Below are 16,636 nucleotides of genomic sequence, written 5' to 3' on the forward strand. Positions count from 1 at the left end.
TCGAAGGGTAGTGGTTAGGAAGAGGGCAAACCCGCAATGAGATTTTGATTGCAGGTCCCCTGTACCCCCCCGTCAGCCCCCTGTAGGAAGTAGATCTGGGCCCCCCGCGGCCGCAAGATCTGCTTCCTCCATGATTAAACCACTGGTGTGAGGAACTGGCTAGGAAAGGGGTTAATCACAGGTTAGGGAACTGGTGGGAGAGAGACGTTTAGGGGTGGGGGTAAGGCTGCTTTCTTTTACCTTTCTTACCTTTCCTTCCTTTAGAAGTTGCAGTCAGAGATCCCGTGTGGTGCTGGCATCAACGGTAGAACCAGATGACATTAACAGAAGATGGTTTAGGGTTGGTATAGCAGGTGGATTGGTTGTCTAGGGGTGTAGCTTGTTATAGATGTTATTGGCCTCAGGTTGTTACAGGCAGTAACTAACGATGTTATCCCACATTATAATCGAGGTGATGCCTTACTCCTGCCAATTCCAGCTGGGATCCACATAGGAGAAATCCTTCCAGTTGGTTTCCTTGTTGGAACTATGAGGGGAGAATGCGACCTGGTATTCATCGAAGTCGTCTGCTGATGGCTATGAACAAAAAAAAAAAAAAGTATTTAACACCTTTTATACAGCATTGTATCATTTTATTTCGACCGCCGCTGTTATTAATGTAATTATCACACCTGATTAATTATGCCCGTTAGCCTACTGAAATATTGGGCATATAGACTGGCAAATGTTTAAAATCTATTAGCTTCACAGAAAAGAAGTATACACTCCCTTCTTCTGTTATAGGGATATGGGAATCAAACTAATGAATAATGCGGTCACTTAGGGATTGCTAATTGCAAGGAAGAAAAGGGCGAAGCTGACCTACCCTCTATCTCAATAACAGCAGGGGTCCTAAGCCACTGGGACAACCTCTTTGTCTTAACACTCCTATCATTCTGGTAAATATGAGCAGCAGCATATTATCGGGCTGCTTCCCTAATGGGGCCCTAAGTCACTAAGTGTACAATGGATGTTCCACCTGGACATCACTTGAACAATGGAAAAGTAATTCTTACAACCTCGTTTTCATATATTTCATATTTCTATAGCACGAGCAAGAGAAGACCTCAAAAGTAAAAAATGAGTAGTAGTGCCCCCGCAGGATATTACTAGATTATCACATTGATCGGTTCAGTGTATGAATTTACCATTCCTGGCTGGAAAGGGGGCTTCAATCTTCGATGTTCCAGATCTTCCCAGTTGATTGTTCTGTAGAAAGCATGCTCCCTGATGTTCCCATGCAGTCCCAGCCGCTGAGTCTCATCATACCTCAAAAGCTAAAGAGAAAGACAGTTCTTTATTTCAATACTGCATTTATTATACTGGCTGCCCCCTGCATTATTTAATATGGAGCAGAACACTTTCCCCCAAGTTTGGGCCACATTTTCTCTTATTTTAGCCAACACCCAAAACCATTACTGTTGCCTGCCACTCGCAAGAATAAGAAAAGGAAGACTTTTTTTTTATTTTAATGCTTCCAGAACTATACTCCTTCCTAAAAATACTGTGGCTCCACATACAGGTATCCCTGTAGGGGCTCAGGCAGGTGCATAGGCTGTACAGACTTTTCCTTAGAGATTTCTGTACTGCGTATGCGCCCAGCTGGAACCAGTGCAGATGTTAACCGGAAAATTTGAAAAAGATGGTGAATTGTTTAAAGAGGAGGGCCAACATGTAGTAAAAGGATAGAACAAATTTTGGACCCTAAAGAGATTTTCTCTTACTTTGTTCATTAAAAGGTTTGCCACCAGGGACACCTTTCATCCCTTCTTCCCCAATATCACTCATATACCTTAACAAATGTTAATGTTTCATTTCCCATTTCCTGCTAATTGTTATCAAGTACTCTTACTGTTAGTTCAGGGTTAATAACCTTTGTTATAACGTTATTTTTATTGGTTATCATTACAGTAATATGAAATATATAAGTGCAAGCATTTTCAGTTAAACATGGGACACAAATGGGACCTCTGATACTTGCAAGGTACTTTTGTGTACCAAAGCTATACATCTAATATTAATTACCCTTTAATCCCCTTAAGTATTCCTCTATATAACTACTGATATTTACCTTTGGCAGGAGATCCAGCATTTCCTCGCTCAGATATTGTGGGTATGTAGGTTGGAACATCTCAATCGCCAAAATTTGATCTAAAACGCTGCCTGATGATGAATAAGGCAATTCACCTGTGGCCATTTCATACATCATAGCCCCAAATGACCACCAATCCGCTCCTGCATTATAAAGCGTCCATAGAAGCTTTGAGGAAAAAACAACAAGTATTGAAAGTTAATTACAAGGGTACATTGGCAGTTTTCTCCATATGATTGCTGTAAACTGCTTCTCATTACTGTCAATAGGTATCAAACTGCTTATGGTATAGCGAGGCAATTCTTTCCCAAAACCTGGGATGTCTTTTTGCTCTAACATATTGCAACACCTAAGATGTGACAGGAAGATACTGCTCTCTTCTCCCTGTGTCAGAAAGACTTTTGGTAGACATACAGATTAGGTTAGAAGGCATTGATTTTGATGAGTAACAAGTGTTAGGATTCCAGAAGAACTCCCCCCAAAAATGGGGTGAGGCTTAACTCATCATTTGTTTCAGCTCTCTTAATGCAATTACCAAACTGTTTTACCCAGTAAGTTTTAAACAGCCCAAGATTGCAAGATTCTAAATAACCCAACATTGCATTGTGCCAGTACTTGTTAGATGCTGTATATGCTACTTGGCACATATTGTAAACATTAAAAACAAATTATGTCACCTCTGGTGCCCGGTATCCAGGGGTTCCTGCTATGCCGTAGATCTTCTCCTGCCCAATGATGCCCACTTGAGCAAGGCCAAAGTCGCAGATCTTAATATGGCCATCTTTATCCACCAGAATATTGTCCGGCTTCAGATCACTATAGGTGAAACAATAGGAACAATTTGCATTCATAGCAAAGTACATAGAACTTTGGGAAGGGAGTTAATACGTTATAAAGTTAAAGAAAGTACAGGTCTACTTTAGAGGGTCTCTATAATCACATATTCTTAAGGTCACAGTCTTGGTGGTGGAAGGAAATTCATTATGTATTGTTGGGTTCCACAAGGGGTGCACCTACAATCCCGAGGGACACAGGAGATCATTTGTGGGGACTCTTTTCAGCTTTGGAAAGGAAATAGAAATATTGTGCTAGACTTCTTTGGCTCTTTTGGAACCTTGCAATGAGCAAAAAAATTAACCACAAAAGAAAGTGCTAATCCAAAAGATTTCAACAGCTCTTGGTAAATGGATCCCACAAGATGCTCTGTGCCACGACAAGAATGAGAACAGTGACCAGTTTAAAGAACACATTAAAGGTATAACACAATATACTGAGAATTTACTGACCGATGAATGATTCCCTTGGCATGCAGGAACTGGAGGGCAACCACCATCTCTGCTGTGTAGAACCTTTTCAAAAACAGAAAATAATAACCATTCCTGTATCACGCACATTTCTCATATCTCTCTTGATAACAGAACTTGATAACTAATCCGTGTATCCATTAGTGTGTTGAGCACAAGGGCAAACACTTATTTCACTTATTAAAAGGGGCAGTACATTCCCATGTTCAACATGAGTGCATTAAATAGTGCTTGTGCTGAACATACGGTTTGTCTTTTGTCTAAATAATGAATATTCAGTGGTTCTTATTGAGCTGAACAGGGCAAACATGTTTGGTCCTTACAAAGTAGAAGTAAAAGTATCAACACCCTTTTTTATCCTAAAATATTTTGGTCACGCTATCTATTAACAAACGCAAGACTTGGTGTTTGTTGGCGAATATCAGCTGCTTGTGCCTGCACCCAGGCAGATTCAATGCCACCCAATCCCTCCCTCCTTCATTTTACAAGGTTACATTTGGGAAAAGGAGTCCAGGGTGACCCATGTTCTACCATCACTAGCTGGTTTAAAGTGAAGGGACAACGTTTACTCAGGAATAATTATTTCTGCCCGATAATACTCACATGATGCTTGACTCTGGCAGATTTCCTTTCTGTTCAATCATTTCCCATATAGATTTTCCACTGCAAAACTCCAGGACGAAGAAGGCTTCCAGCTGGTAAGGACAGATTAGATGAAAGTGAGACACGGGACACTACCACCCAGAAATACAGCTGGTAATAAGATGGGATTCAAGGTACTTGGTTAATTAATGATAAAACCATCCCAAATAACTCGGGATCTTTGCAGTGACCTCCTACCCAGCCCTTCCTGCTGAACTGCACCATACACAACTCCAAATAAGATGCAGAGTAGTGCTCTGGGTCTAAAGGCTGCCATCTATTGCTGATCACTGAATGGCGGCAGCTCTCTGCCTTGCTCCACGCAGCTGGGCAAAGGATGCCAAGCAGCCAACCCTGCTGTGCTACTCTGCAGTTTAGTAACAGGGCAAATAGAGCAGTATTAGGGTAATGTGTGGTACCTTTCAGGAAGTGTGTGGGAGACCTCTGCAGGGGACTAAAGTTATATAAATAGGTTTTGCTAAATATATTTCAATGATAAATAATTTCCCGGTAATAAACACCATGAAGGTACCGCTTCTGTACACTGACGTGAATTTACTGACACTAACAAAGTCATTTTTTGGGGAGTAACAGACATATACACATACAGTATGGTTACCTCTGATTGAAAAGCTGCATAAGAATGGCATAAAAATGCACATTCTCTGCTGATCTTCAATAGATAGGCCTCTTTAGCGACGTTATAAGGGTTGATCTTCTCTGACTGCTTCTTCAAGACCTTTATTGCCACTAGTTGTTTGTTTGGTCTAAAAGAAGCCAACATCACCTAATAAAAACAAGAGAAGATATTTAATATCGCAGCGTCTCCTGTAGACATAAAACAATTCCATACAGAATGACTTGGGATATACTTCACTCACCTGGCCAAAGCCCCCTTGTCCCAGCTCTGCGTGGAACTTGTAGTTGTCGATGTTCAGGGGAACAGGTCTTCCGGTGTCCACACGGGATCTCTTCTGTCTACTTCCGCCTTGTTAGAGAAAAACATTCCATTAGTAGCTCATATCAGAGATAGACTGTACATACTAGCATATGACTTGACTTATTACAGGAAAAGGGGACTGGGGAAAGAAGAAATTCTCTTATCCAATAAATTTCTTCCGAAACTAGTGTTTTCTTGGGGAAATATAAGATGAAAAAGGTAACGCCTTAATTAGAAAACACTTTTAACAATAGCTTCCCACTGTTTGATTCAGCTCAAAATACCAATCAGGGGTTCATTAACTGATTCAATAAAGTGATATGTGCTAAATAAATAAGAAAAGTGCAATTATTTAAAAGTACTAGCTCAATTCAACAAAGTGTGAGTGCTATAGTTTTGATTTCTTACAATTTCTCTTCAAAACCATCAATTGGTGACTGAATAAATTGGCTAAAAAATGTGCAGGGTTTTTAAGGTGCCAATTTTTTTATAATCTCACTTAAAAAGACCTTTAGAAATCATCCAATGCATGTGTTATTCCTTCAAAACCATTAATTAGCAAAGTGCTAGTGCCATAGATTCAAATATCACTATGTATATGTAGTTTTCTTATTAAAAAGTCAAAAGTGAATAAAATACTATTGAATCAATGAATTAACAAACTATCAGCCAAATTATTGATTGATAATTCACCTTATTGGGTGTTATAGAGAGAAAAGGAAGATTCAAGAGGTGTGGAGACATCCCAATTGTATGTAACTATCTCAGTTGTTTCTGACTAATTTAAGGGATGCCACAAAGCAAAGATAAGGCAGATACCAAGTGGCTGCGGTCTCAAAGTTTACCTTGCCTAATACTTATTAGAGGACTAAATTATCCTATAAAACCGCAAACCTCAAGGATCTTGGAGGGAAAACAGTGTTAAGATAAATGTTAAGGAGAAAGCGTTTTAAAAATCCCAATTAGAAAACAAAGTCAGCCGAAGCTGCACCTTTTCAGTTACCCCACCCAGCAGCCATCCACACAACCTCAAGTATCAGTTTGGCATTCCAATAGTAAAAAATGTTCATACATTAAAATCAAAAGACCATCAAATGTTAAATAAAAGCAGTGGGATGTTAGCAGCGCAAGGTATGTAGAGAAATTGTCAGTTATGCTTGCTGGTAATTATTAGCAAATAAGGGAAAAGGGACATATAGGGAATATTAAGGTATATTCCCTGCCACACGCCATAAAAATACAGACAGATTAATTGGCTCCTAGTACCATTTACAATAAAGTCTTTAAATATGACAGGGACTTAGCAAAAGAGCTGATAATAGCACCAAGCAATTTCCCATTAAGTTATAATGTACTATATGTGCCCATTAAATACATACATAAAGTGCAGTGTATTTCCCTTACCTTCTAAGGGGTCTTCCCTGGGCTTCTCCTCTGCTTGGCTTTCCTTTTCTTTCTGTTCTACTTCAGATCTTTTCCTTTTAAACCCTCCATCTTCATTGGTCTTTTTCTCTGCTTGCTCTTCCTTTTCCAACTGTCCTTCAATTCTTCTCTTCTTAATTCTCCCATTCTCACTGGGCTTCTTTTCATTTTCTGACTCTTTCTCTTCACTCCTTCTTCTTTTAATGATCTCATTCTGATCTTTTTGTTCAGTTTTGCAGCTTTCTTGATGGTTTGCTGCTTCTCTGGTTTCTATCTCCTGACTCCTTACTTGGCTCCAATCCTTGTTGGGCTCCTCTTCTCTAAAGCTTTTTGCTCTATCTAATACCTCTCCAGATGGACTCAAACTTCTTTTCTTACTCAATTCCATGATGTTCTCTCCTCCTACACTATTTTTTATAGATTTTACTCGCACTCTATCGCAATTTCTATGATTTTCTCTCTCACCGGTGACAAATGCTGCCTCTCCTACTCGCTATCCAAACGGCAGTTGGTCTGATCCCAGCAAGTTACAGTTGGGCATGTGGGGCATCACTGGTGTCGCCATGGAGACACATGCATGAACTAATGAGCTGAAGACGTTATTATGACACTACAACCCTTTCTCTAATGCAGAAGTAAAGAAAACTTTCTAAGAGCAAAAATCTCAAGTGGCTCAACATTAAAGAATATAAAAAGAGCAATAATAATATGAGCCAGCAGATCTGTAATTGATCCAAAAATGTCTATTAACATTTATTATGTTGGGTTGAAAAACCAACCTACTATTCTTCACCTTCAGCCGATTCTTTCGCTTTTTCTTCTTCTTAGCGCCCCCCATTTTCTAAACGCTACTCCTCCTACAGTTTTAGGGGTACAACACCCAAACTCCCCACACTTCTTCGCCCCATAGCGGAGCAGGTTGCTTGTGCTTTTCTAAGCTATCCCACCCCCCGTCTTTTTGTGGCACCGCTCCGAACCCCCCAATTTTCCCATTGACTTTGACAGGGAAGATTTTCAAACTGCTGCTACTCTTACAGCTTTGAAGCTACACCCCCCAAACTTGAATTATATAATAATGGGGTCACCAAGAATGAAACAGCGACATTTGTTGGATGACCCCAAAGTGGGAGGGACCAACAGCCGCCAATCAAACTTCACCCATTGACTTTTATGTGGAAATTGAAACTGCTGCCAATCTTACAGCTTTGAGGCTGCACATCCCAAACTTGAATCACTTAGTCATGGGCTCAGCCTGAATGAAAATATGATGATTGTTAGTTGCCTAAAAGTGGGCGGAGCTGTGAACAGCCAATCAGATTTTACCTATTGACTTGGCGGAAATCCAACCTGCTGCCTTTCTAACAGTAATAACGCCGGGGTCCCCAAACTTTGCAGAGTTAGTCACTGGGAAATTACAGTTCCAGGTTAGAAAAAGGGGGCGGAGCCACCATCCGCCAATCAGATGTCACTCATTGAATTTTAGTGGGGAAATTTAAATTGCTGCCATTTAAATACTATTAAAACCAGGGTCCCCAAACTTTGCACAGTGGTGGGGGCAATACCATAATACATATTAATATATTACTTACACTCTACCTGCATTAATATATTACTTACACTCTACCTGCATTCAGCTTTGCTCCTATTTTGGCCTACTATGTAAAGAGTAAAAGAAAAACTTTACACCCATTTTTTTTTCTCTGCCCCTCTATTAGTACATGAGCCCTCATAGATAAGATGCATAATGCAGCATTTTCTCCCGGCAATCCCGTGTAACAGCCATGCTCTGAGTTGTATCTGCTGCAATTGGGCCCAATTCGTCAAAACACACGAAAATGTGCCTGTGTCTTCCCGCAAATCATGTGCAAGTTCATTTCTGAATAACACATTTACCTCCTCTTCCTCAGTGATGCAATCAGATTATGGGCCAAATCATAGCATAGTAACCATTTAATTACCAAAAGTAGTAATTAGAAGACCCATTGTCTTCTGCAAAAAAAACGGATGTTCATTTCTATGAATTCTCTTAATTTTCAAAAGTTTTACTTGAAACTGGATGAAATAGAAAACAATGATGGGATTAATTTGCCCTTGAAAATGTGTGAAATGGAAAACATTGAGGGGATTAACGTCTCCCTGAAAACGTGTCAAGAACAGGTTAACTAAATACAAGTGTTTAAAACTTGCTGTAAGTCACTATCGAAGACCAAAATATTAAGTGCAGCATCTCTAGGCCAATTCTTTGTTAAGCCTTTCCCTTTAATGTAATTTACTTTATATAAATGGAGTGCACATTGGTGCTGGAGGGTTATGCTTAAGACACAAAGCCGGCCTGGAGCTGCCACAAGGCGTCAGCAATATATTTATTCTGAGCTGTAACAAGATTTCACTGTATCACTTGCAGCCCCCATTGATGAACAATTAATCTGGGGATGACAGTACCTTATCCCTCACAAATGTTATAGGCTACATCTGAACACAACATTACTAGGCCTATGGCTTAGCTAGTAGCCTTTAGTAGTGCCAGTGCCAGTTATTGATGAATTGTGTGCGACTGGGTGTATAGCAGTTACACAAGAAATTTAGTCATTTACTGGTCTGTAGAGCTCGGAAGGAACCCTTTCATTGCTGCATGGCAGGAGCACCTTGCAGCAAGGATAAACGCATCTTCATAATGAGTGTGCTGTAAACTTTGTGTATAGAAACATCAGATGGTATTTGTGCCAGTCTTTAAAAGGAATAGAAAAATAAAATCTCACATGTTCCTCTGGGACAACCTGCCAGAGATGGAAATATCTTACGGTTACAGAAACCATTACATCATCTTTATGTAGCCTCCTCGGTGGGAAAACCTTGCTCATTTCAGACACTGGTAGTGGTTGGATGCGGCAGTAATATTTCTTCCCCATGTTTGGGACTGTTAGGATAATACAGGACTTCATAAACACAGTATATGTTCTGCAGTGGTGCCTCAGTTCAAGAATAGACTACAAGAAGGAGTCCAGGTATCGGCTTCTAGGGATTCTGGGAGTTGTGCCTAAAATGAACGCATATTTTTTTGCTTATATATTTTACAAAAAGCACCCAGAACATTTAAAGATTCCCTTTACTTATTACTTCATTGTGGTCAAGCTGTGGTGCATAAATGTATAATATGGTTAACTCTGACCTCAATAATAATTACAGGATGGTGTTGAACCATAAAGCAAAATATCTTCTGCCCAGAGTTTATAAAGCACCCCATATTTTTGTTTGCAGTGTCAGTTAATAAATAGATCATTTAGGATAATGCCATGTAGGCCTTTTTGCAGAAGGTTAGACTGACCTACCAAAGTGCCCTTTCCCGGTGGGCCCCAGTCTAGGATAATTCCCATCAGCACATTCTTATTTCAACCATGGGGCTATATAAAAATCGATTTAAACTTTTGTTAGATAAGAACAGGCCAGGGAGTCAGGTACTATGGTGGGTTATGAGACCCAATCCAACACTATTTTTACATTTCAGCTCTCTCCAATGAAAGACCTATGGGGACTAAACCCTAAAGGTGGCCACACACGTGGCGATTTTCGATATTTAGTGCGACAATTGGCCACTAATGTTCAGGGCTGAAACGGCAGATATGGAGGTAGAAACAATAGGATTTCTACCTCCTTCTGCCGATTCAGCTCTGAAGGCAGATTTTGCTCAGGCGCCTTCTATGGCGCCCGATCAAAATCTTTTAACCCACCCGATCGGCGAGTCGACCGATATCAGCAGCCTCCTGCGATATCGGTCGCCTCGCCGACTTGCCATATACGCACCGAATATCGTACAAAACAAGGTTTCGTACGATATTATCGGTGCATGTATGGCTAGCTTTACCCCCTCCAGCCACCAATCATGAAAAAAGGTGAATGATTCAAAAGACAAAAAATAAAGACCAATTGAAAATCTGCTTAGAACCTGCCATTCTATAATATACTATAAGTTAATTGAAGGTGAACTACCCTTTAAGTGAATAACACTTGGGAATTCTAAGTTACATGTTCTCAATGGATAGCTTAAGGCAAAACAGTACAGCACCGGATGGCTACAAACAGGGATTAGGTTTTGATCACTGCAGTTCCCCCTGAGAAAGGCAGAAGCAATTCTATCCCCAATGATACCTAATGAAAGCACTCAAACACTTCTGTGGCCTGGAACTTTGTGGTTTAGTTTTGTCACTTGTAACAAATATAGCAGTTGAGCTGTAGTGTATTTTAGCCATACAAACTGCACCCACCTAACCCGAGGCCTTCAGATGGAAATCTGTTGCAGAGGACATCGTTTTCTAATTTGTGGTAAAATAAATCTTTGGGGATCCTGCATATTGTGGGGCCTGAGAGCAGCAGTTACAAGTACAGGTATGGGATCCCTTATCTGGAAACCCATTATCCAGAAAGCTCAGAATTACGGAAAGGCCATCTTCCATAGACTCCATTTTAATAAAATAATTCAGAATTCTAAAACTGATTTCCTTTTTCCCTGTAGTAATACAACAGTACCTTGTAACTGATCCCAACTAAGATATAAATAATCCTTATTGGATGCAAAACAATCCCATTGGGTTTAATTAATGTTTTATTGATTTTTTAGTAGACTTAAGGTATGCAGATAAAAATTACGGAAAGACCCCTTATCCGGAATACCCTTGGTCCCCAGCATTCTGGATAATGGGTCCTATACCTGTTTAAGGGGTGAAGGATAGCAGATAGAAGGATACAGTAGGGCAGGGATCCCTAAGCTTTTTTACCTATGATTCACATTTAAATGTAAAAAAAGTTAGAGAGCAAAACAAGCATGCAAAAAGATCCTGGGGTTCCCAATTATAGGCCATAATTGGCTAGTCCCTATGTGGACTGGTAGCCTACAGGAGATTCTGTTTGGCAGTACAAATGTTTTTTTATGTAAGTAAAGCTTTCCTTCAAGCCAGGAATTCAAAAATAAGCACCTGCTTTGAGGCCACAGGGAGCAACATCCAAGGGGTTGGTTAATAACATGTTGCTTACGAGCCACTGGCTGGGGATCTCTGTAGTAGGGCAAGCAGAAGGGCCATAGGTTGGAGAATTTGATATACTTAACATAAAGTGGCCCCATCTCAAAACAATCTTCCCGAAAAATTTCTTTTTTCTTTTTTTTTTTTATTGTTGCATCTAATAAAATGGGATTTAAGTATAGAAAAATCTAACACTAAAACCCCCTGACATTCTGCTGATCCATCTGAAATTCCCATAGTTGCTCGTGTAGCTTTGCCCTGATGTTTATTATCTGTATTGTTCCCTAATTTTCACAGCAAGGCTGCAGAATTTTGCAGAGCCCTTCTGTTTCCATGTCAACAGGCAAAGAAATTCACTTTCCTGCTATACATTTCAGAGGGTATGTCCTTATGAACTGTGACGAGTATGTGTAATATTGTATCTTCTGTCTCAGGCTGGCCGTAGGTTCAGGATATACCGTAATACCATTTCATGCCTTTTTGAAATCTCCACATCAATATCCCTTATTTGCAGTGTCTGCAGTCACGTCTATCCAATGCTGGTTTCACAGGGACTTGGTATCTCTGGCTGATTGGCAATGCGCTATATACAGTACGTTGTAGAATGGAAATGATTGAGGCTTGGTGCTGTGCCACTGGGGCAATGGTGGCCATTTTGTTTTCATTTATAAAATAACCACAAATTCAGGACAGGCTTGAGAGTTGGGAAGAGAGGGCATTCTTCGATTGGGCGTCAGTATCAGAGGGGCCCAATGGTGGTAGAATATAGATAAAAAGAAAAAGACATATTAATTTAAAGTAATGTTTAAATCAGGGATGGCCAACCTGCAGCCCTCAAGCAGAACTGCAACACAACAAAAGTTATTTTTGACGCCCCCCCCCATCTCCAGATGGAGGACCTAGTCTTCCTGCATTGCATGGTGCCCCCCTCCCATTCTGAAAAGATGTAAGGGATGTTCATTTCTTTTATGGGCAACAGAATAAGCAGTTAAGGACCCTTAATATTCAATTCTCATCTTTATGTTTCTGTCTTAAGAAATAAATGAACTTTACAGGGGGAACTGCTACACTACATTTAGTCACCATTAATTGAATTAGTGGGCAATGCTGCTCCTCTGTGACTGTATTCAGTGCAAGATGTATGATATCATTAATGCAAGAGCCTGTACCTAATAAAACACTGATTATGTGTTTAACAAAATACAAAAAAACAAAAAACAAAAGGAACTGCAAAATTTGGGCAAGCACAGGTAGCGGAATCTGCAATTAAGCATCACTATTACTGAGGATTTCCCTACACCAGGTGCATTTTAATAAAATAAACTAGAGAATGCCTACAGCAAGAAATTACCTAGGTCTTAAAGACCCTCTTTATTCTACCCTGTGTAGGGGTAATGGCGTTGACTGACTATTGAGCACTGAAGATAACTCCCTTAAAGGGCCACTAACTTAAAGTAAAATACACCAAAAATCACTAAGAAAAAAGGCCCATTTACTTCAATTTCACAAATTTTTACCATTTCACAAATCTATACCATTTCAAAAATTTTTACCATTTCACAATTTTTTTAGCGCTGAGAAATAGGACAGGTCACTAGCCAATATCTCTTTTGCAAAGGCTCACCAAAGCCTGAATCTCTGACTGTATAATTCTACGATCAGCCACATTTAGCTGGTTTTAGACTCTAAACACAGCATACCCCTTTGGTCACCAAGCTATACCTCCTGCGTTCTGCTAAGGGGGTTAGCTAAGTTTGTAGACAGGTAGCCAATGGCCAAGAAACAAACCATTGTGTATTAAATGCTTATTGCTTCAATTAGACAAACTCAAAAGGAAATTTAAGGGCTCCCTTGTTATAACAGGTTATTATAACCTTATTATATACTATAACAGGTTTTATTATATTATTATTATATTATGACAGGTTTTTGTGCTCCTTTAGGGCTGTGGCACATGGGGAGATTAGTCGCCCGCGACAAATCTCTCTTGTCGTGGGCGACTAATCTCCCGATATGACACCCCACCGGCGAGAATGTAATTCGCCCTAAAGCAAAAACCTGTTATAATACCATGCCCACTTCAGAAAGCACACTTCTGAACCTACTGAACCTTACACGTGGGAACTAGTGATGAGCGAATCTGTCCCGTTTCAAAAAAATGTGTGAAACGCATTTGTCGTGTGATTTTTTTTTGTCATCCGCGTCTTTTTTGTAATCCACGTCTATTTTTTGTCACCCGCGCTTTTTTGACGCGACTTCGCTGGTTTTTACGCGACCGCGGCCCAATTTGACATACGGAAAAAAAAAATCTGTGCGACAAATTTTTCTTCACGGAAGTCTCGCAAAACAATTCACCATTGGCGAAATGTGCAAATACGCTGCAAATCCATGCCTGGAAAAAAAAAAATCGCTCATCACTGGTGAGAACTGTTTGCTGTACCTGGATCTGAAAAGCAGAGGGGTTGCTGAATGCCATCTTATGCCACATCAGGTTAGACGTGATTTCCTGATTGGTGCATGTACAGTTATAGCGGATTTGGACCTGTCTTTGACTGCATATGCTTGATGTCAGGGATCAGAGATCAACGCAAGAAGCTGCCTCTCTGCTTTACTGAACCAGGTACAGTCAATTTAGTGGGTCTCCAGTTATGCAGTTTAGGGGGGGCAAGGTATGATAACATGCTTCTATTCCTCTTTAAAATTAAGGTATGGTGGCCCTTTACGTAAATAATTCCCGCTTGATTTATACCACCCTTTACTGGCACTGGTTTTTGATATTCTGAAGGAGTTTAATAAATTTTACACCTCAAATATATAATATAATTATATATAATTTTACATTTACACCCCAAATATAGGACATTAGAGGACTTGCACAATATAAAGCAGATCAATAGTGTAACAGAGATTACAATAGTGTGAAATCATGTGAAAAATCATAGGAGGTTATGTAATAATTTGCCCAGGAGCAGCCCAACTTCCATGTTGACAGCCTGTATTTATAGGGAGATAGCCAGCTCTGCCTCTCTCCAGAAAACAGCAGTGGCATGGTCTCAGGCTTATATTACACATACTGTTTTCTAGGGATTTTTTATGCTTGCCGAGAATTAGCCCCATGTGGCGTTACCCTTGTGCCAGCTTATTTTCTCCAGTGGAGTAAAGCGCATCACCATGTGTGCAATGGCGCATTTCTAATTAATGCGGCCGGCGGCTGCCATAATTAGCTGCCCCCTCCGCATCCGTTTAGCTCACATATGGAGCACTGGGGACACGATGTGCTGAAATTCTGCATGTCCTGTCCCCAGTGTTCTATATGTGAGCAAAGTTTAGGTGTGGCTGGGCAGCATGCAGCCACCACATTTGTGCCACCCTAGGCCCTTTATGGCCACAAATCCAGGCCTGCATGTGTGCTGCCTACCACTTACTTGAATAGCATTTAAAAGGCACATTCAGGCGAAATCCACCTGTCACTACATGTCATAAGCATATCTGGCCAGAGGCTGCAGACTGATAATTGCCAGAGCTGGAATATGTTATATACAGTGGTAGCAGAATCCAATGTACTAACCATAACTAAGTAAAAACATTTTAAGTTTGGGGGCCTATAATTAGCACTACAAAAAATAACTGTGGATTGCTACTGACCTGACTACATATTCCTAGGATCCATTAGTTTTTAAATGAGTTTCCCGTTTGTCGGTCTAAAGATGTAAATCACAGTTGGCATCACAACAAACACTTGGACTTAATTGCTTACAATTAGCGAGAGCATAGCAGAAGCCTCTCACCTGTGTATAATTGTCGCTATAGCATATTGTGCCTGAAAGCGCGCAAGGGTCAGTGTCTGGATCCGTAAATAAATACTTTCTCTCCATCTCCACTTTGCCTGGAGACCAGGGCACTCTGGGAATAGTCTTTATACATTTAGAATACCCATGCATTTCTTATCAAGGGAGTGCTTGCTTGTTAGTGAGAAAAGCTATCAGCCGATGAATAGCCGCGGTATAAAGCGGCACATAAATGATTGACATTAACATAATAAAGCTTTGTTACATATATTATCAGCCCGGTTGTAGCAAAGTTAGTGCCGAAGACAATTAAATAAATACAAATTCATTTCCTTTCTTTTGGAAAGTGTGTGTGTGTATGCATTTCTATTGGTTTCTATTCAGAAACAAATTGTATTTTGCTGAATGGTATTAATATATTATACAGTCATCCGGAAAGAGACCAGAGATATGCCTGCCTTGTTTAGAATCACTGAGGAAACATTCACGGAAGAGATGTGGGCAAAAATATCCTTCCTAAAGGCCGTGGCAATATGTTCAACGGTTTTAAAGTTATTTATACATGTAATTGTCTGTTTATAGTTTTAGCACTGGTGTTCCAACTACTGAAACAATGTATCAGGAGCCAGCTGATTAGAAGACCAGGAGGAAACCTGACTGCTGTAACGTTGTCTCGAAAGTCAGAACCGGAGAATAGAAAGGGATAAACACTGCTCTCAGTGGCAATTACATTTACACATCACATTAAAAACACTAGGAATGTTTAAATGGACATTGTCATGATTTTTATGTTATACTTTTAACAACTCTACTCTACCATTTAAAATGTTATTCTTGAACCAACAAAGGTATTTTTAGCTGTAATATTGGTGTGTACGTGTTGCATTGTGCCTGAGTCTGAGCTTTCAGAATGTGCGCTACACATTAGAACTGCTTTCAGGTAACCTATTGTGTCTCCTACTCCCATTTAACTGGAGGGGTCCCAAGCCGGACTTGGATTTCTTACTATTGAGTGCTATTCTGATATCCCATTGTTCTGCTGATCGGCTGCTTGGGGGGGGGGGGGGGGTATCACTCCAACTTCCAACTTGCAGCTCAGCAGTAAAGTGTGACTGAAGTCTGAGTCTGAGCTTTCAGAAGGAGCCAGTGCTACACATTAGAACTGCTTTCAGCTAACCTATTGTTTCTCCTACTCCCATGTAACTGGAGGGGTCCAAGCCGGACTTGGATTTCTTACTACTGAGTGCTATTCTGATATCTACTGGGAGCTGCTATCTTGCTCCCTTCCCATTGTTCTGCTGATCGGCTGCTGGGGGTGGGGGGGATATCACTTCAACTTGCAGCTCAGCAGTAAAGTATGACTGAAGTTTATCAGAGCACAGGTCACATGGCTG

At 40.4% G+C, this 16,636-nt stretch overlaps 1 protein-coding gene across 1 annotated transcript; it reads right to left on the bottom strand.

The window, feature by feature from the left end:
* Positions 1 to 459: 459 nt before the first annotated feature.
* LOC101731094 (protein kinase C delta type) lies at positions 460 to 6,827 on the bottom strand. Its single transcript, XM_004914917.1, has 8 exons — positions 6,422 to 6,827; positions 4,959 to 5,065; positions 4,697 to 4,864; positions 4,039 to 4,130; positions 2,809 to 2,947; positions 2,111 to 2,299; positions 1,188 to 1,316; positions 460 to 576 (listed from the first exon to the last, which is right to left on the bottom strand). Exons 1-8 carry the CDS (start codon positions 6,825 to 6,827, stop codon positions 460 to 462), a joined length of 1,347 nt encoding a protein of 448 aa, XP_004914974.1.
* Between the last annotated feature and the right edge of the window lie 9,809 nt (positions 6,828 to 16,636).

Source organism: Xenopus tropicalis, chromosome 5, assembly GCF_000004195.4.
Source record: "Xenopus tropicalis strain Nigerian chromosome 5, UCB_Xtro_10.0, whole genome shotgun sequence".
Lineage (NCBI taxonomy): Eukaryota > Metazoa > Chordata > Amphibia > Anura > Pipidae > Xenopus > Xenopus tropicalis.